The sequence below is a fragment of the Cryptotermes secundus genome, unplaced genomic scaffold, assembly GCF_002891405.2.
Source record: "Cryptotermes secundus unplaced genomic scaffold, Csec_1.0 scaffold644, whole genome shotgun sequence".
Lineage (NCBI taxonomy): Eukaryota > Metazoa > Arthropoda > Insecta > Blattodea > Kalotermitidae > Cryptotermes > Cryptotermes secundus.
Genome location: NW_019742971.1, coordinates 266667 through 294158, shown reverse-complemented (window position 1 = coordinate 294158; position 27492 = coordinate 266667). Strand labels below are relative to the sequence as shown.

Here is a 27492-nt window from a genome sequence, read left to right as displayed (position 1 = left end):
CCGGTAATAGTTCTGTATACTGCGTATTATCCACTCTTATTCAGCAGATTAATGCCACGCTGCTCTGTTGTTTGCGAGTCCGTAGTAAAGATAATTTCCAATTAACGGGAGGTCTTTCTGTACTCTATGCTTTATCTCTTGTTAATGAAGCGAATCCAATGGTTAGTTTTTAGCTTCTTGGGGGGGGGGTGAGACTGAGCCCACTTGGTACGTCGGCCACTCTTTGGCCTATTGTACAAGCCCCAGATGATAGATGATGATGATTGTGGAGTAATTGATAGAATGATAATTGGCAGGGGAAACTGAAGTACTCAAAGAAAACCATCCCCAGTGCCACTTTGTCCACGACAAATCCTATATGATGTGACCTGAGTTCGAACCCTGGCCGCTGCATTGGGAACCCGGTGACTAACAGCCTGAGTTATGGCACAGCCAAATACTCTTCTGTCATTGTAGAGAAAAATTCCGAAGTTTCGAACATTGCCTGCGTCGACATGTTCGAGTGACACAGATTCTGTAACACGCTGTGAACGGAGTTTCAGAGAGGCTGGATAGAGGTGACTTTAATTATGGCAGGGAGCTGGCTGTAAATCGCGAGGATGAATCATGGCTCTCTCTGATATGTACTTCTCTCTATCCGCTACAGAGGCTGGCCTTCTAATGAAGATCTAGTGCTGCTGTTTCTGCAATGGCCAACTCTGTTCGAGGAGCGCTCCATAACCAGACTCGCTCGACCACTTGAGCCAGTGGCGTTAAGGGGGGCCATGACTGCCGACGGTCATACAAACCTGTGTCATAACACAAACCCGATCGCTAAACAACAAGAAGTTCTGGGAAGAAATAATCGTCCACTTTCCATTGACACGACACGGACCGCATAGAAAGCGAGACGTTTAACTGTTTGGAGGCGGTGTTCTCTCTGCGGTACGCCCTATCTCAAAACGCGTGAAAGTCTTGGAAAGAACAAAAATATTGTCATCGGTTCCGACGGAACCTGAAAACAAGACTGACTGTTCTGGCAAGGACCTGCAGCAATTTACCCGCCCCGACACACAGACAGGCAACAGCAATTTAATTTCATAGGCCTCTTTTATTTTTTTTTTCAAAATACAGAAAAGCAGGCTAACGAGATTCCTCAAATGCTCCACTTAATATTCTGCAGACATCATTGCCCATTTATTTATTTCACTTAGGGCTAGAAATTGAGGCCCTGTGAAACATTTCGTACTATCGTTTTGTCTGTACTTTTGTATGGGTGTGAAACTTGGTCCCTGATGTTAAGGACATACTGAGGCTATTTGAAAACAGGAAGCTGAAAAGAATATTTGGATTGAAGAGGGACGAGGAAACAGAAAGCTGGAGGAAAAATACATGACATGGAGCTTCACAAATATAATTAGAATAATCAAGTCAATAAGGACGGGATGGGTAAAGAATATAGCACGCATGAGGGAAAGATGAGTACCTACAGTGTTTTGGTACGAAACCCAGGAGGAAAGAGACAACTAGGAAGACGTAGACATAGATGGGAGAATAATATTAAAATAGATTTTAAAGAAATAGTATGGGGTGGCATGGACTGGATTCATCTGGCTGAGAATCGGGACCGGTGGAGAGCTCTTGTGAACACGCAAATGAACATTCGGGTTCCATAAAATTTCGGGATATTCTTGTGTAGTTGAGCGACTGGTGGCTTCTTAACAAGGACTCAATTCTAAGAAGTTCTGGCTACATTGTTTAGTCAGTAATCATGCTGCCCATAAAGCTAATCATGATTAAATATACTTCACCACATGGTACCTATGCCCTATATACATATTGTCCAGTGATAAGTGACTATAGACGGACTTTGGATTGATGATCGCATTCATTTCACAGTTATACAGATCACTATCACATACAGGCTAGTGTCCTCAGTCACGTTGCTTGGTAGCGGCTTCGACAACAGACGTTCCTCTGCTTCCGGGCTCACGTCCACGCAGGGTGGCGACCATCTCGCGCCAACCTCATACTCTGACCGCTGTTCATATGGTACCTTCTTCAGCTGCTAGCTGTGACTTCCAACTGCCAACTTCGAACTTCAGCTGTCAATTCTTGATTGGCTTCCAATTTCCGAAGTAACTCATAGTCGGTCGGTTAAATTGCTACTGGCATTCGCCAGCACAGTCATTCTTGCCTTCAGTCTCCTCGAGATCCATGACCAGAAGCTTCATTCTCGCCTAGACGTGTATGTGTTTCGAAATTGAGCCTCCTCTTCGACGAAGGTGGGGTCGGTCTTTCTGTGTAGGCGCTACATTTGTTGTCCCGCAATTTCAGGACTAGTATATCCGCGCTGTCACGGCGTCCAGGTCACTATGGGCCTGCACAATCGGCTCCTTATATAGCCTCGGCACGGATCGCATAGAAAACACCGCTTCCAACATTTCGTCTATTATTGCGCGCGCAAGTTGCTGGCTCTGGTATTGCTTCGTACTTACATTGGGCTTGCCTAGCAATGGCTGTTTCTCTGGTCCCTTACTCTAGCTGTTAGGCTCCATGTCACAATATACAGACATATAGTGGGGACAGTAGTCCTCGTACTGAGACCTGAAGCCGGCATCTCCAGAGTACGCACAAAATCGCCAAAGTTTGTTACCACTACCAAATTTAATTTGATTCTACAGTCACTGCAAGTAACCTACTGACGTCATACAATCAGCCAACAGCAATCTGACGCCACTGCGCCACCAAACTTTGTATACCGACTGTACAGTGTTGCGTCACGAGGATTATCTAGCAGCAAGAAATGTTATAGCATCGCAGGGCGCCATATTGCACTATGAATCGAATTAGCAGTGGGGCGTACAGCGCTTCATGCCGCATATTTTGTGAGGGTGGCTGTACCAGAGATGGTACAATGAAATACATGTTTCGTAACGCCAATTATTTCTGGAGCAGTTACAGAGAGTTTGCACTCCATCAGCGTACAGCATAGGAAAGCAAATTACAAGATGTTATAGCTCAGTCAGTATTGCCACTGGGGTACAGGCTGAATGACCGAGGGCTCAGAGTTCGATTCCTGGCAGAGGAAAGAGAATTTTATTCTCCACAGCGTCCAGACCGGTTCTAGAACCCATCCAGCGTCCTACACAATGGGTTCCAGGTGATGTTTCCCTGGGGATAAAACGGCCGATGCGTGAAGCTGATCACTTACTTCTATCTAGCGCCGAGGACAAGAATGGTGGGGCTATACCTCCACTCTACCATACGTCTTCACGGCGTAGTGATTAATTAATTAAGCACAGGGAGAACTTTGCCTTACCTATAACGTGCAAGATGGTTCGAACTGTAAGGCATTTGACTTGTACAGGGGCTGCTGGAGATACTTGGTTCGAATCCCAAATGGGACACCAACTATCGTAACTAAGATTTCTCATATTTTCTGTTCCTCCAAGAGAATGCAGGTAACACGCAACGGCAGCTTCCTTCCACACGTTTTTGTAAAAAAAAAAATATAAAGTTATAAGCACTAGACCATGAAGACGTATGGGGATTATGATGTGTAGATCCATATATTCCTGATCTCGGTATTAGTTGGTGAGTGGTCAGCTTCACGCCCCGGCCGCTTTACACATAGAGAAAAAGCCCCCGGTTCTCATTTGATAGGAGGCTGTGTTGGCCTCAGAACCGGGCTGGACAATGCGGAGAAGAGAAATATCTTGTCCCTGACAGGACTCGAACTCTAATCCCTCGGCTGTCCAGCCCGTAGCCAGTAGCTATACCGACTGCGGTATCCCTTCACACGTCTTAACAATTGTTCACTCGTAGTGGCTGGCCTAAATAAATAGGCTGGGTCATTTTGGAAACCTGCTACGTTTCGCACTGCACACTTCTCCCGGAAACTTTAGTTTCTACTAAAGGAGGCTTAACAGAACGTAAAATCTCCTACCGTCTTTTGGAAATGTGAACTATCAATTTGCGGCAACCCATCGATTACATTGGAACACGGAAACAGAAAAGGCATTGTTTTTTTTTAATTGAAATAAGCGTAACATAGCTCAAGAGGTTAGTCGCTGGTTTCCCAACGCGACGGCCCGGGTTAGATCCCGGTTATGGTCAAGTGGGATTTGTGGTGGACAAAGTGACGCTGGGGCAGGTTTTCTCCGAGTACTTCGGTTTCCCCTGCCAATCTTCATTCCACCAATTGCTCCACAATCACCCTCACCTAACATCTGGGGCTGGTACAATAGGCCAGAAGTGGCCGCAGTACAAGGGACTTAGTCCCACCGCACTAGAAATAAGAAAACTGGCATGCTGTTTTGCCATAATACAGAGTGTCCGGATGAAAGGTATCCAAAATGAAATAATTATATTTCAGAGAGCTTTTATTATACTTACATATGGGTTACATCATTTCAAAAGGAAACTACCAAAGCTTTTTCTGAGTATATAACTTTCACAATAAATTTCAATGTGGGCTCGCTTGGTGGCACGACAAATATCCGGGCTTGAAGCATGTTTGGTGTTACCGTAGCCACAGCGTCCGTTATGCGGGCTTTCAGGTGTTGAAGGTCGTTGACCTTAACCTGGTAGACAGTGTTCTTCACATAACCCCACAAGAAAAAATCAGTGGGGTTAAATCTGGCGACCTAGGAGGCCAAGCGATTGATGTGTCTCCCAGCCATCACTCTGTCCAAGTGATTCCTAACATGGTGGCAGAAATGTGGCGGCGCATACGCGTAAGCCGGGCATGTAAAAGACTTATAGGGTTTTGCTTTCCGATGACATAAATTTTTTATTTTGGATACCTTTCTTCTGGACACCCGATATTTAAAGTCATTCCGGTGCTTAATTAAGAACCACTCCATGGTGATGTATGTAGAAGTGAAGGTATAAGCTAGGCACAGATGTAGGTGAGTGACCAGCTTAACATCTCGGCAATTCAGGGAGGGAGGAAATTACCAGCACCCTTTTGATAAGAGTCTGGGCCCCAGAGTTGATCTGGACGGGTCGGTTGGATAAATTACCACTGGCACTCGCCAGCACAGTCATTCGTTTTTCAAAGTCTCACGACAACGGGAGTCCGCGAATGGAAGAAACTCTTAAATCTAAATCTTTCTGACGATTATGTGTAACAATAATCATTATGATTATTTTGGATATTGTCTATCGATTTGATATTTTTCAAACACCACTTTTCGGTAACTGGACCTGTTTCTGTGTTCATGTTATGAGAGAAAGCTTTCCTGCTCAGTCCCTACAGCTGGTGCCAATCGCTATACAACTAAAGAAGTTCTAAGCAAAGCATTTATTGTGATAACGTCAAACATCGTCTGCGAGAGATAAAATAAATACATCAATAAAAATTACGACAGAAAGAAACTAAACTCATACAGGCTGTGTAGGAACTGACTTACATGTGATCAAGGAAACGATGTGTGTGAAAACACTCAAGAAGGCGGACAATGTCGGGAATCGAACCCACTCCTCTAACCCGAAGCCTAGTGACTCTCTGTGTCTCTGAGTGACGCAAGGCACGGCACTGCAACCTTCATACATTGCTTCAGAGTTTCAACTTCACGAAGCGAATATTTCTTTCCTTTACACAGTAGCACATCTTCCATGTTTTATGGCCCCATAACAGACAGACGCACTGGTGCTACACGTTCGGGGAGAAATGGCTACTTCTCGAAGACTTCTTCAAATTTATAAATCAAATCGAATCATCGTGGAAGCAGTGAGGGAAAAGGCGGAGGGAAGTGACTGGAGGCAGGGGTGTCTATCTTGAGCCTGTACAATATTACGAACAGCGTAATATACGCAGAACGTAACATGAATTTGGATAGCCCATTCGGAGCAGAGAGGGGCTACAGGTTGGAAGGCCACGGTTCCCGGCAAGGGCAAGTGATTATTCTCTTCTTCACCGTGTCCAGGCCGGCTCTTGGGTCCACCCATCCCCCTATCTAGACAATCGGCTCATAGATGGCAGCAAGGTTGTCAGCCCTACGCGCCGGCCGCCCTTTACCCCCAAGAACATTCCAAGAATATTCCTGGTACTCATTTCTGTTAGAGGCTCAGTCAACCCCAGGACCATAGTACGGCTGGAAGGATTAAGTCAATTGAAAACTTAAATAACCTCATCTGGAAACGAACCCACGACCTTCCGGCTTGTGGCCTAGTACGTCAACCAACTATGCTACCGCGTGCCCCTATTGAGTGGATAAAGGCATAAATTAAATTTGCCATTAATAACAAATTTCATCGAATTGCTATCAGTCAAATAGAATCTTCTAAACATCCATAGTCACAATTTCTCCATAATATTGTCACGTATATTAGGAGTTTGTGCGTGACTTCTAAGACGGGTTTGGGATTGGATTTATTAACACCTCATGGACACAACTAGGAACTACAGGCAATTACAGCGTTATCGCTCATCTACACACGCATTGTAATTCTCACTCTTCACTAGTCGTGTCCTGGCAACGGATTTATAACCGTCTCACTGTAACTTCAAAACACACGTGTACTTTGTACAGTCTAATTCGTTTCTTTCCATTTCTCCTCAAACATCTTTGACTGCCATCTCCATAACTCGACCCAATTCTCGACAACTTACTCAAACGACTTTTTTTGTCCCTTCATAACAACTCGGCACGGACCACGCAGAAAACACAGCCACTCTATTGTTGAGAAGACTTATTTACTGATCCGTTGCTTTGCAATGGACGTCTTATTGTTGCGCGCGTACGCTTCCGCTGGAATGTGTTTACTGAGTCGTTGCCTATTTGAGGTTCTCAAAATAATGCTTATGAAGAGTTCTATCTTCTGGGATATAACGCCATGTAGTTCGTTCAAAAGTCAACAGACGTTTCGGAGAAATATATCGCCTCCATCTTCGTGGTATAAAATAAACGAAGCAAGAAATCAGTTTGAAAGCTGGTGGCAATGGGAGCAATCTTTATTTCCATAATATGTTCATTTTAAAATTTTTGTGCAGGAATCGCATACAGTTTTTTTTTTATTTGTCAAAACATTGAGCTATGCTAGCTATACGTCTATTCGACCATCTGCTTTATTTCAATCTTCTCATTCGACGTTTCCTTACATATTGTTTTTTGCATATTTTATGAAGAAGGTCGGTTCAAACTAGCAAACCTACAGCCACGCGGCCTATTCTCTTATGCCCATCCTCGTAGCACTGATTTCTTTCTGTAGTGCTAAATGAATTGCGAATGGAAGCTCGTTTATTCTTTCGTTTCACTGGATACAAAATGGTTATTGTCATTTTGACAACTGCACAGAGATGAGCGAAAGACTGCAACAGACTTCAATATCATGGGGGAACCCCATATCGATATATCACTGCAAGGTCGAGATAAGTGGACATTACATTCTCAGGGTATGCACGAGTTGGAAGTGACGGGGGATAGATGGTGTTGTAAGTCTATTTTATATAGTCTGAGCCTTTTTCTTTCCGTGAAGTTTACGGCAGTGCCGAGGAACTGCAACATGACTGATGGTCAGAGCTGATCTTCATATGAATTGAACATCAGGGCCCGGCCCTGTGCCATATTCACAGCACTCAGTCTTCCTGCCTGATGGACTCGAAGTGAACACATGGGAGGGGCACATGAAGCCGTAGTGGACGTGAACGCAGGAGAGTGGAGAATATATGAGACGAGAAGAGAAAAGGAGAGAGGAAATGAGTTGAGAGTAACAAAGAAGAAAAACGAGAGAACAGAACAGAAGATAAGTGAGGAGGTTAACAAAACTGCACAGTGAGGAGCTTCATAACTTGTACTCTTCGCCAAGTATAATTAGAAAGATCAAGTCAAGGAGGATGAGACTGGCAGGGCATGTAGCACGAATGGTGAAGGGGAATGAATATAGGATATTGGTGGGAAAGCCAGAAGGAAAGAAACTTACGTCACACGTTCGGTCCACATATCAAGTTCAAAGACAAAGTGTCATTTAACCGAAAAATACTGGAATATTATAAAGCAAGGAAAATATGCATAATTATGTTTCAGTCACACTTAACCGTTTAAAAACCGTATTTCTTCTACGTTATATATAAGAATCTAATTCGTACCTCACAGGAAACACAACACGTCTTCGCTACAAAGCCCAACCGGTTAATGATGTTTAGAAAAATAATCGATGTGTACTGTGAGAACTATACGGAACACACAGATACACTCTGTGGGCAGAGTGAACAGTTCTATTTCGTTAAAGCATGTGATATATACAGTAACCGTCGGGCTTTAAATAGTTAATAATAATTAACCCTTCTATTTCCGTTTATAATTGTAGAAGTCTAGAAAAAAATTCAATGAATTTGATGGGTGAGTATTTCTTTGTGACACTGATTGTTATGTGGTGAAAGCTAAACTAATCAACATCAATCAGGCTTTGCTGCTGGAACTCTGTTCTTATTCTCTCAAGTGTTCTACGTTGCCAATAAAGTCACTGACAATACTTAGTAATAGACTTGCGCTATACTGTCGGCTGCACCATATTCTTAACATCGAGTGCATGAGAAGTCGCACAACTACGCAATCCTATAGCTCTCTCTCTGTCTGGGAGAGAAATCAACTGCCACTCACCAGCTGCTGGGTTGGTTTCAGCTTCAGAAACTCTTTTCTAAGGATCGCTTCATGATCCGAACCCTCCTCGCCGTTAATTTCAGAGATCCAGTCGCGTTTTACTGTAGAGGATTCTCGTAGGACGTACATCCGCTTGCCCCCGCTCGCGAGAAAATCGAATAATAATAATAAAGAAATATGTTTCACAGCCAAGCCGCCGATAGGATCATGGTCGCCCCAGACTTCCTATTAGCTCCTTCTGCACAGAGTCCAGACCGGCTCTGGGGCTCACCCAGTCTCCTATCCAACTGATGAAAAGGTAAAGTTGTCCCTGTGCTTAACTAATTCAGCACTGCTATGAAGGCGTATGGGGGAGTGGATGTATAAACCACGTTTTCTTGACCTCGACACTAGCTGGAGATGAGTGATCAGCTTCACGCCCCTACCACTTTACTCCCGGGCAAGGAGCCCCCGGTACCCATTGAATAGGAGGCTGGGTGGGCCCCAGAGACGGTCTTGACGACGTGAAGAAGAGAAAATTCTTGACCATACCGGGACTCGAACTCCGACTGCCTGGGTCGTCCAGTCCGTAGCCAGTCGCTGTACTGACCAGGTTATCCAATCTCCCCCTGTCCAAAGGGTGTCGGGGTTAAAGCGGCCGGGGTGTGAAGCTAACCCCTCACCTCTATCTAGTGCCAAGATCAAGAATGGTGGATCTATAACTCTATTCCTCCACAAGTCTTCATGGCGCGCTGCGTAATTGATTAAGCAGAAAGGAAACTTTACGATATTTTTAATAAATCGTGAAATCTCTTATTCCATTTATGCATTATAATCAGCAGCTTGAGGGAAGGAAATAAAGAGACGTGTCGAGGAGAATGTACGGATAAGAAAGAGAGAGGAGCAACAGGAGAAAGGAGATAATTACACAGGGAAGAGCTTCNTAATTGAAGAGCTACTTGGAAGACCTAGACCTAGATGGAACAAAAATGCTATGTCATGTTTGCTTAAAGCAGAGCAGTGAGGACCGTGACTGAGAAAATGAGTCTTTGTGTGACAGTGATTTGTAAAGCGTAGTCACGAGTAGAGAGTTGCAGTTGTGAGAAATTGGAAGCTGATGCCTGAGGCCGGGGACAGTTCGGGAGACGAGGGGAAGTGTAACGTCCGCCGTTGGAAACCGCTACCAAGCAACGGCTGGTGACGACTAAGAAGACTATATGTACTGTAGGCAGCTACAGTTATCTTTAGAATGCGTAACTCGGTGAGACTGTATTTGTAGTTACGTTCTGTAAGTGTCCGATAAATCAGATTACCAATCCAAACCTCGTCTATAGTCACACCCAATCCTATCTATCTATGGCTCTACAGGCCTTGTGTACATTGGCCGATATTTCAGTTTCTTAATCTGTGCACAGTCGCTACGACTCCTTTGACGAGGATTCAGCTTGTCGCAAGGCCGCTACTATAATCAGTCACATGACAATATTAAAATCGATCTTAAAGACATTGAACGGAAGAGCGTGGAATAGCAGGCAGGCAGTTATAAACACAACAATGAGCCTTCAGGTTACGTTAAAGGCAGAGAATTTCTTCTCAAGCAGAACCACCATCAGCTTCTCTGGAAGAACTGTGCTACATAGTGCGAGATTGTGGACTGGATATCGAGTGGACCAAGAAGGCATTCAATGGCGGGATCTTATGAGCGCCAGAGCTTTGCTTCATTCCTGCTTCATTCTGGTGTCTTGTTTCAACCCTGAAGATGGAGGCAACATTTTACCTCGAAACGTAAGTTGATAATACTGATTTATATCCCTGAATATATAACTTTTCATATTCGACGCTGTGAGAACCTCAAATTATGCAAAGATAGACCAAAATCCTAGCCATTTCACACATTCACAGTAAACTGCGTTATGCCCACACTAAGTACATTTTAAGCAGGTCATAATCTATCAAATTTTTGTAGACTATTTTGATGCAGTTACACTTATTTAATTTTGCCTGAAGATAATAAATCTCCATTTTAGACATATTTCTGTTTACTTTAAGCGCGTAATGTTCAAGAAGCGTCGCTTTTGATCAGCGTCGACCCCTGAAATAAACCCCCATGAACGAGAGGATCCATCTTACTAATTACTCTGCTAATTAATTGCAGCATGAAGTGGGCTAATGCCAGCTCAACTTCCGATATACTGGCATACAGACAGACGGACAATATAAAACCGAGATTTAATTTCGCCTACTCCAAGAATAGGGGTGTCCAATTAGGAATTGAGACTTTTTCTGTTGTACAGGGTGATTCATATAGAACCGGCCCGACGAAATGAGCTGTAATATAAAATGTACCGTACAGATATTAAAGTAATTTACACATATCTATCTTGGATTGTGTGTCGTGATCAGAGCAGGTGTTAAGTGTCCGCCGTTTTCAAGTAGACACGCCTCCACCCGCGTTTGCATTTCGCCATGACTCGCTGCAGTGCTTCTTCAATGATGTTCCTGATTTCAGCCGAAATGTTGTCCTTTAAATCCTGTAACGTACACGGTTTGTTTGCATACACCGTCCTTCAGTAAACCCCAGAGAAAAAAATCCGGGCTGGTAAGGTCGAGGGATTTTGGGGCCACATCTGTTTAGAGATGACGCGATATATTTCTGCCCCTTTCAGATCATGAATCCACCGTTGCGTGTGTCGGGACACTGAGAAAAACGAAACATTATGAGAGATAGTAGCATGATAACGAGGAAATATGGAGGAAGAAGAAGAAGAAGGAAACGGAGGAGAAAACTAACGGGAATAACATCAGATGTTAAGAAAACCATCATTCCACACGCACACACACAGACACACACACGCAGGCTTGTTCCCGCTCACTTGGGTCCGAAATAGTAATTAGAGTATTTTTGTATTGCTAGTGCGGTGGGACTAAGTCCCTTGTACTGCGGCCACTTCTGGCCTATTGTACCAGCCCCAGATGATAGGTGAGGGTGACTGTGGAGCAATTGGTGGAATGAAGATTGGCAGGGGAAACCGAAGTACTCGGAGAAAACCTGCCCAGCGCCACTTTGTCCACCACAAATCCCACTTGACCAGACCCGGGACCAAACCCGGGCCACCGCGTTGGGAAGCCAGCGACTAACCGCTTGAGCTATGGCGTGGCCTAAGTAATTAGAGTGACTAATCAATTAACCCCACATAACAAAATCTCTCTTTACAAACTTATAGATGCTCAGCTAGTTTAGAACTTCCCCATTTTTACGGAAACTTATGGTTCATTATCATTTTCATAAGAACCTGCCACTGGTCCCTATCCAAATGAATCCATCCCTCACCCTCACATCATATCCCTTCACATCCATTTTAATAATATCATGACGTCTACATCTAGGTCTTCCATGTGGTTTTTTGCTCTATTAAAAGGTGAGGATAAGGTAAAGCTATCCCTGTAACAGGCCGTGGAGGCCTACATGATTGTGAGACGTTGAAGCTTCCGAATTTTCTCCAGACAATCGGCTCACAGATGGCGTTGAGATTGTCAGCTTTACGCTCCAGCCGTTCTTTACCCCCAGAAAAATTCCTGTCATTCTCGGGTCCGAGTCCCATTGGGCTGGTGACCATATTTTACTGTCTCGGATTCGAGACTTTCCTTTTCGTCACTGTCTAAGACTTGCAGGGCACTTGTGGAGGTATTCGACCCCGACTAACTTCTAAACTTTTCTCAGTTATATAACATCTCAGCAAGGACCGTCTAGAAAACACCGTTTATTGTTGTACTGCAGTCGTCCCTGGGAACGTATTTGTTTGCGAAGACGTTACCCAGTAACGGCTGCGTATCTCCTGCCTAACAACGAATGTTGTTTCTTTGTTTATTTCGAGGTCGTTATTCAGCAGCGGGTCTACACACTACAAAACGTTAGACACGGCGCCATAGAACAGTCTTCTGGGATATAACGCCATGCAGTCCATTGAAATTCAACGGACGTTTCGGAGGAACATGTCGCCTCCATTTTCAAGGTCGAATAACAAGCCAAACAAGAAAACAGCATGAAGCAGGTAGCAAGGAGAAAAATCGGCTTGCCGAAAATTCAGCTGTCTGCTTCATGCTGTTTTCTTGCTTGGCTTATTCTTCGACCCTGAAGATGGAGGCGATATATTCCTCCGAAATGAACTGTTGGCTTTCAACAGATAGCACGATCTTATATCACATTAGATAGATCTCTTCCTAACTACTGTTGTGAGAACCTCAGATACTAGAGTTGTCATGGAAACAAAGACATATGTGCTATTGTTTAAAGTTACCGTGCCACGTTTCAGTGAATAATTTACACAATAAATGATAATTAGGCTTGTATGCTCTCCGCTTACAGTACCACTAACTGTTACACCCCTCGTTTCTCGTTTCATGTCCCTCTGGCTGTATCAGTTGCTTCAAGTTTTCTTGAATGAAATGATAACACAGGAAGATGGAGTTTGCAGCGACTTCAAAGACAAGACCATTTAGTTAATTAACACTGAATCAAGAATGGTTTGTTGCTCCACGCCTGGCAATAGAAGCTTTCGCGTCAATATCTCAGCCGCTCTCCAAACAGTAAACTCAGAGCTCAAAGTGGGTTATCAAAGTAAGGGTGACAAAATAGATCCTTAACACAGAACGCTTGCCCATGTAAGGAGAAGTAAAGCTATCTCTGTAACAGGCCGTGGAGACTGACAGAGTTGTGAGACGTCGAGGCTCCCACATTATGTAGAAAATCGGCTTACAAATGGCGGTGAGGTTGTCAGCCTTACGTGCCGGCCGCTCTTTACCCCCAGGAATATTCCTGCTACTCATTTCTGTTAGAGTCTGAGTCGACCCCAGCCACAGTGCGACTAGAAGGATTAGGTAAATTGAAAAATCCAATGACCTCGTCGGGAATCGAACCTGCGACCTTCCGGCTTGTGGTACAGCTCTTCAAGCAACTAGGCTATTTTTTCCCTCTTGCCAATGTACACCACATAAAAACCTACACTGAGCACAATTAGGAAGCAAATTTTGCAGAGTGCATTCAAACCGTGTTTCTGCAGCACAGACGTTCCACATTAATGGGGCCCAACCACCGGAGGGAGGAGAGTGATGTGTAACACTGAACGCCACTGAACACATTCTGAAACTCCATCCATGCAGCGGGTTCTCTTAAAAATGACCGCTCCGTTGCCTCAAAATTATTTGGAGAGCCGCTATAGCTCAGTCTGTATGTCGATGGGCTATGAGCTGAACGACCGGGGTTCTATTTTCGGTAAGAACAACAGGCTTTTCTCTTTTACACAGCGTCCAGACCGATTTTGAGGTCTACCCAGCCTTATCCAATGATTACCTGGGGATATTCCCCCAGGGGGTAAAGGGGCCGGTACAGGAAGCTAATTACTCATCTCCATCTAGTGTGGAGGTCAAAATGGTGGAGGTATATCTCCACTCCCCCATACGCCTTTATGGTGTGGTGCTTAATTAATTAATTAAGCACAAAGAAGTTACCCTTAGTTGTTCAGATGGAACATCTACGATTGCCCCTGCAGAGGTATTGTTAGATTACTGCAGAACAGCGCTGCCAGAGAAGTTGCCGCATAAGCACGGCGTATAACGAATCCTTTCGCTGCAAGATAACATTTTTTACCTTTAACCCTGCAAAACACAGTAATTACAATATAAACCACCTTCTTTCATATACAAAAACTCCCTTTTGTCCACTGAGTGCATTATGCATTCCACACGATTCTTAGAACGAAAATGGATTATATCCTTAAACAAATTTGGATGTTTTTTTTTGTAAAAGAGATTCAGTGTAGTTACTGTGAGGTGGAAACTACGTATTATCACGTGATAAGTGGAGACGGGGTTTTGATTGGTAACTGGATTTATTGGACATTTTAACACACAACTCGTGTCTACACCTTACAAATCCCTGTCACAAACAGACTAGTGTTCTCAGTTAAGGTCTTCACTAGCCGTTGCTTGGTAGCGGCGTTCAACAGTGGACGTTCCTCTTCCTCTAGGTTTCCGACTGTCCCCGGCCTCGACTACAGCAGACTGACTGACTGATTGACTGCAGACTCCCTCGTAATCAAAGTCAAAGTCACATTGCGGGTCATTTGTTGTAATGTAAAGGATATTTACATTTTACATGTTAAACATGACAATAAATGTATATAAAATATATACAGGGCCTCTGTCAGTCCAGGCTCGGTACAGCTGATTATGCCCTATCTCTAGTAGCTTCCGCTACAACGGTAGTCTAGTCACTTGAACGGTCGTATGCGTGAAGCTAACAGATATCGTTCATCAAGTACCGAGATAAAAAATTGTGAAACTGTACCTCCACCTTCCCATACGTCTTCGTGTCGTGGTTCTCAACTAATTCAAAGTAGGGACAACTTTACATTTTTTACGAACAAACGCAACTGGCCGATATCTAAGTGTTAATTTGTGTTCATTTATTCAAAGTTCATATTGGCCTCGCGTATCAGCAGCTGTCGCTTCAGACTCGATAGGGCACTGCACTGCACTGCATTGAAGTGACTCACAACTAAATGCCGACTTTTTTAGTACGATGGTGGTTTGTCGAGTCACATAAAATCGCGGAATTTCTTCTTCAGTTGAGTAGTCTATGAAGTAATCAAGAAACCTCACCGCCATCTGTAAGCTGATTGTCTAGGAACTGTGGAAGCCTCGACGTCTCACAACCCTATGGGCCTCCACAGCCTGTTACAGGGATAGCTTTACCTTTTGATGTATAAATGAGGCAACAGTTGCAGTTGCAAGATGGTGGGGCGATGACTGCTTGAAATCTGTCCCTTTTAGTTTCAGGTCATCTTCTGATTTAGTATTTCAAAACCTGTGACATAATGAAATTCAGTTACTGAAATACGAAACAAAATCTGGTAAGGTAAAGCTATCCCTGTAACAGACCGTGGAAGTTCACGGTGTTGTGAGACGTCGAGGCTACCACACATTCTAGACAATCAGTTCAGAGATGGCGGTGAGGTTGTCAGCCTTACGCGGTGGCCGCCCTTTACCCCCAGGAAGATTCCTGGTACTCATTGCTGTTAGAGGCTGAGTCCAACCCAGGACCATAGTGCGGCTGGAAGGATTAGATCAACTGAAAAATTGAATGACTTCATCGGGAATCGAACCCTCGACATCCCGGCTTTTAGCATAATGCCTCAAACAACTATGCTACCACGTGCCCCGCATGTTATGGAATGTTAAAAATATATTTTTAAAGATATTAAGATATTCTAATTCTAATTAAAATTAAAGTTAGTTGTTAAATACAGATACTAACTGCAATTTGAATATATTAATATTTTACAAATTTAAATCTTAATACGATATAAAACATTTAATATATTCCATAATGTAAACACATACCTGAACAATGAACTTACAACGTGTAAACAATGGCCAGGTTAGGGGGGTACGGCAGATGGAAAGAAGAGCAATTGTAAAGGTTCTATGTTCCTGATGAAGGCAGCAACACGCCAAAATATGCAAGCGTATACTAGGACTGTGTTTACTGAATAATAATAACAGAAAATATGGCACTCCCATGAGCGAACGCTGACTTTCATTTCTTAATCGGTTCTTTCTGTTCCCAGGACTCGAGCCCCCTACCTGACATAATTTTTTTTATTGCTAGTGAGGTGGGGCTATGTCCCTTGTACTGCGGCCACTTCTGGCCTATTGTATCAGCCCCAGATAATAGGTTAAGGTAATTGTGGAGCAATTGGTGGAAAGAAGATTGGCAGGGGAAACCTGCCCCAGCACCACTTTGTCCACCAGAAATCCCACTTGACCAAACGCGGGATCGAACCCGGACCGCTGCTGTGGGAAGCAACCGACTAACCGCTTGAGCTATGGCGCGGCCGAATATCTGATATAACCTATCATTCATAAGTGATATATATCCTTGTTCCTCTGAGTTTCATGCCCATCACCTGTCCTGGGATACACACTGCAGGGAGACCAAACAGCCACGGTTCATATAATTACAGGGTCATCAATATCAATATGATAACGTGATCCGTTCCAATTTTGAAATTTTAAAACACCGCCCCCCCCCCCTTCCCACTCCTCACTTTGCATATGTTTACTTGTGAATTGTACCCCTATACATGTAGAGTCATTATATCAAGTTTCACCCCACTCTAACCCCTTCACTTGTGTATATAACATTGAGAGTTCCACCAATGGGGTTGAAACCATTAATAGAATAGCTGGGAGGTGTCTTCGCTTAGGTACGCCCCGTGGAAATGCGCGCGCAACTTCTCTTCCCCCCAAATCCTCCACTCCCACGACAATTTCACCATGGCGACGAGGGATGCTGTGAAGTTTGAAGATGTTATCACCAACTGCATGAAAAGTGTCAAGTGTAGTGACTGCTTGTGCCTAAGTGTCAGTGGCTTCATACTGTGTTTTGCAGTGAGCAAGAACCCTAACCAACAGATGATAACAATTCCAAATATTTTAACGTGGGAGTAACTTATATTTAAAACAGCTATCATGTGACGTATAAAATGTGTTTATATAATTTGTTATATTAACACCCACTTCATTTCCGTTAATATCGATTTGTTGGTATCTAATTAGGATCGTTATGTTCGTATAGATTCTACAGAGATTTAGTCTTTCTAAATGTGGGACATTAATGAAATATATTTATATCAATTTAATATTGATATTCATTTCAGACAAAACTTATTTCTTTTCTAAAAAAAATATGTAATTGCATTAAATTAAAAGTGATTATCCCGAGTGTAAACGTTATTTACGTGTCAAGAGAAAGTTACATCTAAATATAATAATTATGTTCTGTTAAGTGATGAAAGTGCTTAGAAATCAGACATTAAGTGTTACTGCATACAAGGACAAGGTTTTTTAACAATTAAAGTAAACTGTGAATTTAAATTAACGTTTGGTCGATAAGTGTGAGTTGATGCAAATGGATCTAATGTTGCAGACAAAGGAATATTCTAGGGACGAAGATTAAGAAACGGGTCACTAATTTCTTAACGACAATTTCAGTGAGCTAATCTGAAAAACATTCTCTAAATAAATTAATGCAGAGAATAAGACACAACGGGAATCAGTTACAGATGTACTGAAATTTGCTGATATCTAGATTAAAGAGAAGCGATTAGATGGAGCAACTAACTCAATTCGTTTCGAAATCTTTCGAACCCGGACTGTGTACCAATAATCGCAGTGGGCCCATCGTGGAGGAGACGCCCACCAATCACGCTCATCCCGAATGGGGCCCGGTGGCCCCCTCAGGCCTGTCTCTGTCGCAGCTGCAGAAGAAACCCTCGCCGGTATCACCCTGCCCCGACACCAGAGGCTCGTCTTCTGTCTGCGGAGAACAGCCTCCGAGCCGGGGGTCCTCTGTCTCGCCTGTGGTGGATCCTGATGACTCCAGATCGTCACCCGGAAGCGCCGGGAATCCATTGCTACTGAACTCACCAGGAACAGAACCGCAGAGCCCGGAAGGCGGGACAGAGCAGAGACCCGGAGGAGTGAACGCGACAGGAAACAAAATTGTCCTAACTGCCAGAGAAGAGAACAAGTCAGGTATGGAAAGGTCTTCAGTTTGAGAGCTTTTCCTTAGAGACCTGTGAATACGATAAGGCCTATTCATTCATTCATCAGCGTCTCTACAGCCTTTGTTTGAGTCCTGGACGTTTTTTTTCTTCAGTTTCTGAACCCTATACACGCCGGTCACGGTAGCCGACGGGTCTAAGGCATGTACTGTCTTCGTTCGCTGGGAACCAGGGTTGTGTGTTCGAATCCCACACAAGGCATACAATTTTGGTGGGTGTGTATGCGTTTATTCTATGTTTGTGTTGTCCCATGTTTAAGTAGAGCCCATGTGACGAGCCGATCCCCCGTCCAAGGAGCCCTGCCGTCTATAAAAATGATCATGAAACTGAGAAATCAGCCTTATGCTCCAAATTGGGAGCAACATGAGAGAAGTAAATCCTATACACAGTCGGTAGGACACCTTAGACGGGGGATCAGCCCGTCGCAATGCCACTACCTACACACAGAACAACACAAACACAATAAACGCATACACACATCCATGCATTGAGTGGGATTCGAACCCACGATCCTAGCGTTCGTGCGGACGAAGCCGGTTAAAAGTAAAGCTTTCCTATAACGAGCCGTGGAGGTCCATAAGGATGTGAGACGTCGAGGCTCCCGCATTTTCTAGACAAGCAGCTCACAGATGGCGGTGAGACTCTCAGACGGTAAGGCCTATGCTATGTATAATATGTCTTTGAGGGTTCGACATCAGTAGATACGTAAATTGTTGTATCAGCATTATAAAGTTAACAGATTCAATTTGTGATTTAAGTTGGGAAACAAAATTACTTTACCGGAGACCTCGTTTAACTCTTTAAACCACAGTGGTTATCATATTTACCACCCGTTCTAACACATTAATACTCTGCACAGAGTGTATTTGTGTGTTCCGTTTGAGATTTAGTACCTTAAAGCAGGTGGTACATATAGTGACCACTGGGCTTGAGAGAGTTAAATAAAGTAATTTTCATAGTGGTCGTTAATTTTCTAAGCGACTTGCGAGTTCTGTCTTCAAGTCCTAACAATTGCATGCCTAAATGTGAAATTAACCTAATTCCGTTACCATTTTATTATAACGGAATATTTCGGAAAATTTATTTTCTGCGAAACAACGTCGTATATTCTGTTGAATTTCAATCGACGTTTCGGAGGTATATGTAGCCAGTATATACAGGGTTGAGGAGTAAGCAAAGCAAAAAACCATCATAAAACCTCAGTTGAATTTCAACTGACTGTATGGCTTTTCATCTAATAATATAAATAATTTTCTTTGCCATAAAAATTAGAACCTGGGCCTACTATTCTACTTCATATCTTTTCTCCAGAACTTCAATACGTATCACACTGGAAACTAGGCTAGTCACAATTTCACAGCAGCCAACTGTCACAAAAAATAACTGTTATTACCAGTAACTGGCGTTATATGAACTATGGTAGCTACCTCATTCTGAATACGTGCAAGAAAATAATACTTTCTGGCACTAGGGAGGGGAGGAAGTAAAGAAGATAAAGGAACGATTTGGTAGATATAATAACCCTGAAACTGCAAACGCTGTTGGCGTTATCCGTCTTCGCTTTCCGAAAGCCTGAACTGAATTTTCTTTCATCTTAGTAACAGATGTACACCTTATATAGATCTGTAGCATTCAGAAGTGCCAGAAATAAAGTCTCTCATCACTTCAACATATCTATTGGGTCGCAGTGTTCAAATTTTCTATTTCCCTGAAACGTGTGTCAACTTCCACAAAATATTTGCCTATTTCCTTTCAAAAATCTGCTTCCATACAAAATTTCAAGACTTTTTGGATGGCGCTGTTGTTCTTCTCACCACAGAATTTCGCATATATGGTATGTTGGTACTGTTTCTGGCGAAACATGAAAATTACCAAGATAGGTAGGTATAGGTTAAATTTCTTCGATTTTATGCTGAGTTTTATGAAAATTTGGTCTACAATTATTGAAAATAATGCGTCTGGAACATACGCCTCCATCTAATGCCGAGATCAAGAAAGATGGAGCAATACCTCCACTTCCAGATACGCCTTAATGGCATGTTGCTTAATAAATTAAGCACAGAGACAACTTTACCTTTCATAACTTTGTCAGAAGGGGCCAGAACAAAGCATGTAGTTGAATCGGGAACCTAAAAATATCAAATAAAGTTCACAGTTCACTAATAAGGTAGCCTGCGTGAAGAAGTACATCTGGACGTTCTTAACTTGCTACAGGGAGGTATGAATAGCATGTTCTCTGTGTATATCCGACAGAGATCACCGGAAGCTTTACTTATTCACATGTACAGCTCAGGGTTATTTGCCTCTTGACACCCACAAGCGCAGATATGCTATTCGACATCCACGGTCCTCATGTCGCTCGTCTTCAAACACAAGCCTCGTGAATTATGTATCGGCAAACCACGGTTACGGGTCGGAATTTGTTTTCAGTATTCATGTTACACTGCTCGTAATACACGCAAGTGATTCTAAACTAGGCGTACCCCCTAGAAGCAAAGAAAATCAGATTCTATATTATATACCCTTTCTTGAGGAGTAAACAGTTGCTAATGGCGAATTTGTCTCTTAGGTGAGGGAAGATTCGTCCCAAAATAACGTCCATCATAGAGATTAAAGGTAAAGCTATCCCTGTAACAGACCGTGGAAGCCCATATGGATGTGAGACGTTAAGGCTCCAATATTTTCTAGACAATTGCCTCACAGATGGCGGTGAGGTTGTCAGCCTTACGCGTCAGCCGCCCTTTACCCCACAGGAAGATTCCTGGTACTGATTTCCGTTAGCTGAGTCGACTCCAGGGCCATAGTGCGGCTGGAATGATTAGGTCAATTGAAAAAAAAATCCACCTCATCGGGACTCGAATCCGCGATCTTCCGGCTTGCAGCATAATGCCTTAACCAACTACGCTACCGCGTCACTATCCCCCGGAAGTTATCATATGCTGATAAACCACAACGTTTTCATGGTCTCTAATACAAATTCTATTCGCTTAAATCTGATTACAAATCAATTGCATAGGGCCGATTGCCAGGTTGTGTCTTGCATAGGATCCAGTATGCCGTGACTATACTGGAATGACAGTTTCCGTGTAATTCAATTGGCATGAGAGGGGGGGGCCGTGGTGTTCATGCATTAGAGATTTCCACGTCTGGGTTGGAGGGGGGGGGCTTGATGCTATATATGCATGCATGGCCTCGTCTACCGCTAGCTGTGTGCATGTGTATAACCAAGCAACATACATACGGTTCATTAGATTCTACAAACTGAACAGCACCCCCCCCCCGCCCCGCCGTCACGTCGCATTGCACGATGAAGCGGCTACGGGGGAAATTCTCCTGGGATTCATCTCCATAAACATACATGTGACGTGCTAATACTGCCAGCCAATCAGGTTAACTCCATAAACTGACAAACCTACAGCAGATGTTTGCGTTTTATTTCGACATGCAGTCCTACTGGTGAAGGTGGGGGGTATTTCGGAGAAAGAAAATTTCACGCTATAAAAATTATGTTTCGTAGGATATAAAATTAAATCTGAAAATCCGCTTTGATTCCTCTCTCTCTCGCTCTCTCTCCTACTTTTTTTGAGTCATGTTCGTGCCAAAGAAACGAAACCTATAATTGTATTACATTATCGCGTAAAACCCGTTATTAGAATAAAAATATGACGATATAACTAACAAAACACGAAGATCTGAGACAGGGGTAGGTTTATAAATTTCATCTATACAGGATATTCCAAGAGGAAAGGTGAATATTTTGGGAGGTCATACTATCAGCCATTCCAAGCAAAAACTGTATATAGGTACGTGTGTCCTATTCCTAGATAGAGCTATTTCACTGTACAGTACACTGTACACTGTACAGACGAGCAACACGCCATGTCCTCACACGAGTTGCACCGAGATAGAGCTATTTCACTGTACAGTACACTGTACACTGTACAGACGAGCAACACGCCATGTCCTCACACGAGTTGCACCGAGATAGAGCTATTTCACTGTACAGTAGACTGTACACTGTACAGACGAGCAACACGCCATGTCCTCACACGAGTTGCACCGAGATAGAGCTATTTCACTGTACAGTAGACTGTACACTGTACAGACGAGCAACACGCCATGTCCTCACACGAGTTGCACCGAGATAGAGCTATTTCATTGTACAGTAGACTGTACACTGTACAGACGAGCAAGACGCCATGTCCTGACACGAGTTGCAAAGTGCATTGATGCTGATGGTGGAATTTTCGAAAATGTATTATACTAGGTAAACTGTACCAACTTTGTCACTTGAACAATAATTACCGGTATTTGAAACAGTACGTAATATCTCTTTCTTATCAACAGTTTGGAACTGTACAGTGAAACAGCTCTATCTCAGAAACCGTTCGGAATAGGACACATGTGGATATTGACGTTTCCTCCTAGGACACCCTGTATATAGGCCTACAGCTGAAATCCTGCACAATCGCCCAGCGCGTAGGATTTGCCCCATTCCGCATCAGAAAGCGTAGCACATTTATTGCGGCTTAACTAGGAACATTACGCGCAGGCGCGTACACAACAAACAATTCATCCGGAAACAACTGCGAGCAAGCGTGTCTTTTTGTTGCAATATTACTACATCACACGACAGTGCCAGTAATTATTTGGCTTCTAGCCGAGAAAGGGGAAATTTTACTCCCCTCGAAGCACAATTCTGCTTCAAATCTGGAAATTAAAATACATCCGCTTTTCAGACGACAAATTACGCTGTTGGCAAGCCGGAAACTGCGTTACCCTGCAGTTAAGTTTCAGAACTACGATAACTGTAGAATTAAGCAGGGTTTTAATCAGTGAACCAAAAGCTGATAGTTACCAAAACGTAAAAACATATTCATGAAGTAATGGTAAAGTTGTCCCTGTACTTAACTAATTAAGCACTAGGCCATGAAGGCGTATTGAGGAGTGGATGTATAGACCCACATATTCTCGACCTCGGCATTAGTTGGAGGTGAATGGTCAGCTTCAAGCCCCTGCCGCTTTACCCCCGGTACTCATTGGATAGGAGCCTGGGTGTGTCCCAGAGCCGGTCTGGACGTCCTGGAGTTAATTCTTGCCGCTACCGGCACTTGAACTCCGACCCCTCAGTTGTCCATTTCAATAGCCCGTCGCTATGCCGCCAGCGGTAAGCAAGCTACGAACGCCAGGTAGCCAAACGAGGGGATCACAACCTACATACCGATGGACCGCGTTGGCTAGTCTGCGAGTATAAGCTATATTTCAAGAACTCAGTAGAACGGCATAAGAAAAATTTCGATTCCATAGGCTGTGAGTGTTTTAGGCTGACTGTAAACAGTTACTAAATTTATGAGACTTCATTTTCTTCCTCAGGCAACTCTACTGCAACAGGCGCATACAATACACAAGGAAGAAATAAGACATGTACAGAAAGTTTTGACGGAACATATCAAAAGAAAGATTTCGAACATCTGAGCTTGGTTATAATACTGTATACTTGCCTTCTGGAGATAGTGGTTCGAACCTTGGCCGCTACACTGGCAATCCTGTCCGAGGTTTCAGTAGATTTCCTCAGTTACTCCAGCCAAATCCCAAGGTAGAATCTCGATTAGGGCATACCAACTTCTTTCTACGTCTTTCTCATGCATCATTCTATCATCCAACATTATACAGGGTGGAATGAAATTCTAGCACAAGTCCTCCGTAAGGGTACATCTGTCCTTGCCCGTAACTAATTAAGCACTACGCCACGAAGAGGTATGGGGGAGTGGCTGCATAGATTCAATATTTTTTTTTTACCTCAGCACTGGTTAGAGGTTAGTGGTCAGCTTCAAGCATCTGCCGCTTAACCCTCTTCGAAAGAACCCCCTGGTCTTTGGATGGGAGGCTGGTTAAGCCCCAGAGCCAGTCTGGACGACGTGAGGAAAAGAAAATTCTTGACCCTACCGGGACTCGAACTCCGATATTTCGCACGTACAAGTGATTTTCTAATTAAAAAAAAAAGAAGCGAATTGAGATTACTGTGCAACAGATGTTCTATGACGTTTAGTTTTGAAGATGAAAGTAACCTCAAGTTATCGTAGTTACAGCAGGTGTTCGAAGCGGTCTCCGTCCATTTCAAAGCAGATGTCAGTGCGCGTCGCGGCGCTCTCTGTAACACGTCGTCACATGTTGACACCGACAGCTGTCACCGTTGCTTCAGGTCTTGCCACAGTCCTGGAAGGGACTGCATAAACGTGTTCCTTCAGGTGTCGGAGTTAGACCCTGCGACCGAGGAGGTCATTCAATTGCACATTTCCCATAGCGCGTTAAACCTCCGTGGGGTCCCGTGGTAAGCGCTGCCTCTGCCCCACAGAGGCACATCTTCAAGCAACCCGTTAGAACACTTTCCAGGAAAATGACGGTGCTGTTACATGTAGACCCATTGCCAAGTAACAGCCATTGCTAGGGAACAGCTCTTTGGACATGTTTCGCCGGCAACGAGATGAACAATAATAGAAGAAACATTTTCTGTCCGGTCCGTGCCGGGGCTACATATAATGAGGACAAGTAGTGTGGTTGAGTCAATTGGGGAGTCTCGAATGTGACACAGTAAAACGTGGCCATGAGTCCCGCTGGACTAGGACCTGAGGATGACTGCGCCGACGAGGACCAATCCATCCTCTTGCCAGGCGTAAAGTAATTCTGACTCTGGTTGAGTCATTTAAGAGTTGCAGTTGTGAGAAGTGAGAAGCTAGTAGCTGTGGCCGGTGAGATTTCGGGAACCCAGGGGAAGGGTAACCTACGCAGTTGGAAGCCGCTACCAAACAACGACTGCAGACTCTGTAGCCACCTGCTAACGCTGGTTCCTCTCTCGAGGATTTTCTACCCTGAAGATGGAGACGACATATTCCTCCGAAACGTCAGTTTATATTATATCTAAACGTCGCCACATCCCAGAAGACAGAATTTTCATATTCACGAAATGATTGCCTGAAGATGACCCAGCAGCGTCGAAACATGTAGCAATACTTCCACACAACAATGGAATATTAATACAGCAGTGTTGATTTGTTTATTACAGAATTGTTGCGTTGATTAGTACATTAAGAATACCATAGATGTATTTGGTTTGGCTTACAGTCCCAAAATTTGGCTTTTGAAAACTTAACATTCCACTTACCAGCTGAATAACTACCAACATTTGAAGCAATGCTTTGCAGACCCACCAGCTAATAATTAACCTGTATACATGTGCCTGTGATTCAGACTGGGCGTGTGATGTTTCTTTGTTTCGATTTCATCCGTGAGCAGCGCCAGCGAGCCTATGTTGGATCGTTAGGAATGGGGTGTGAGGCAAAGGAAAGTGAGCCTCCGAAGCGCTAACACCACTTCTGGGAAATAAAACCGTTACCGAGTCTATTTTGTATCTTCATTAACGTAATGGAATTAAATTAATCTGGGATTCATAGCAAGACGAAGAAGGATATAGCTCCCCCCACTTCTCACTTTATCCCTCCATTACATTACGTTAAATACGGGTGTTGTCGGGGCTAATACCTCCCCAAGGGGCCCTTCCTTCCCCATACCTATCCTAACCTTCCTAGTCTACGTTTATATTTTTTTTTATCTCTCGTTCTTTCCTCTTCCCCCCCCCCCTCGCCGTAGAAGCGCACTTCACTTCATTAATTAATTGCGTTTTCTTAACTGGAGATAGCGCCACAGTATAAGGGTGCGAAGCAGCCGTAACACGTAGGGCCTACTCTATCAGCCATTAGACGGGTTGGAATTTGTTACTACTTTCAAATTTGCATGACGAAATCATGGCCCGCTCTGTAACATCGATATAAGAACAGAAGAAAAGTAGAAAGAAAGTAAAAAAAAAGAGAGAGAGAGAGTGTATCAAATTTACAGCCCACTTCAGTCGATAGAATAATCGATAGTTACAGCTTAACCTAAAAGTAATATGACACACTTTAGTCTGCGTACTCCAGAGACAGATGAAAGTCAATATGTAACAGAAGCGAGCTTTGTAGCTTCCTGGTCTGGACTCTCTTCTTCATACTAGCGAGGTTACCGGTTCAAATCTCGACTCGGAGACCTGATATTTTGCCACGAGTGTTCTATGTTTTCGTCAGACCCTCCAACAAAATGCTGCAATAATGCGTCAAACGTGGTCACGAGCGCTTCAATCCACATCCTTTCCAAACTCCGTGGCCTGTAGTCTGCAAGCGATTTATACAGCCCGAGCGACTGCCACTTGTTAGCAAAGTTAGTGCCAACTTAGGCCGCGCCATAGCTCAAGCGGTTAGTCGCTGGCTTCCCACCGGGGCGGCCCGGGTTCGATCCCGGGGTCTGGTCAAGTGGGATTTGTGGTGGATAAAGTGGCGCTGGGGCAGGTTTTCTCCGAGTACTTCGCTTTCCCCTGCCAATCTTCATTCCATCAGTTGCTCCACAATCACCCTCACCTGTCATCTGGGGCTGGTACAATAGGCCAGAAGTGGCCGCAGTACAAGGGACTTAGTCCCACCCCGCTAGCAATAAAAAAAAAATAGTGCCAACTTTAGCGGATAGAGGTGTCGCGTGGTCAGCGCAACGAATCCCCACGGCCGTTAATCTCCGTTTTCTAGACCGGAGTCGCTATTTCCTTGAAATAGCTCCCTAGTTATCCTCACGAGGCTGAGTGGACCCCGTTCCAGAACCACTACTTCTCAGAAAATTTGGTAGCTCATGGCATCGAACCCGGGACCTCTGGATCTGTAACCATGTACTCTGACCACTAGACCACAGAGGCGGTCTCATCGACATCTTCTATAATTCAATATTTATCGTCGTTTTATCGGTCGCAGATACAGGCCTGTAAACGGAGCTGCTGAGAGCCTCGTTATATAAAACTAATGGGATTTATGGAACTGTCTGTCTGGTAAACACAGTGCTCTGGATATTACTATTATTGTTATTATTGTTGTTATACCTACTTACTCATGGAGCTGAGCCCTTCTGGAGAAGCCGCCAATTCTGCAGCTACTCAAGAATTTCCCAGCATTTTATGGAACGAAGGTTCATCACCGTGTTCACAAGAGCCCTCCACTGGTCCCTATCCTAAACCACATCAATCCAGTCCATTCCATCCCATCCTATCTCTCTAAGACCCATTTTAATATTGTCCACCCACCTACGCCAGTGGTCTCTTTCTTTTGGCTTTCCAACCAATGTCCTATACGCATTCCTCATCACCCCCATTCGTGCTACATGACCTGCCCACCTCATACTCATTCACTTGTTCATTCTAATTGTACTCGGAGAAGAGTACAAGTTAT

At 43.8% G+C, this 27492-nt stretch overlaps 1 protein-coding gene across 1 annotated transcript in view; it reads left to right on the top strand.

Annotated features, from left to right (window-relative positions):
- The first annotated feature begins 17351 nt into the window (after positions 1-17351).
- Positions 17352-27492, top strand: part of LOC111873611 (short stature homeobox protein 2) — a 26724-nt gene continuing 16583 nt past the window's right edge. Inside the window, exon 1 of the mRNA XM_033755134.1 lies at positions 17352-18164. Coding sequence (XP_033611025.1) covers positions 17738-18164 — 427 coding nt within the window. The 5' untranslated portion in view covers positions 17352-17737. The remainder of the gene's footprint in view (positions 18165-27492) is intronic.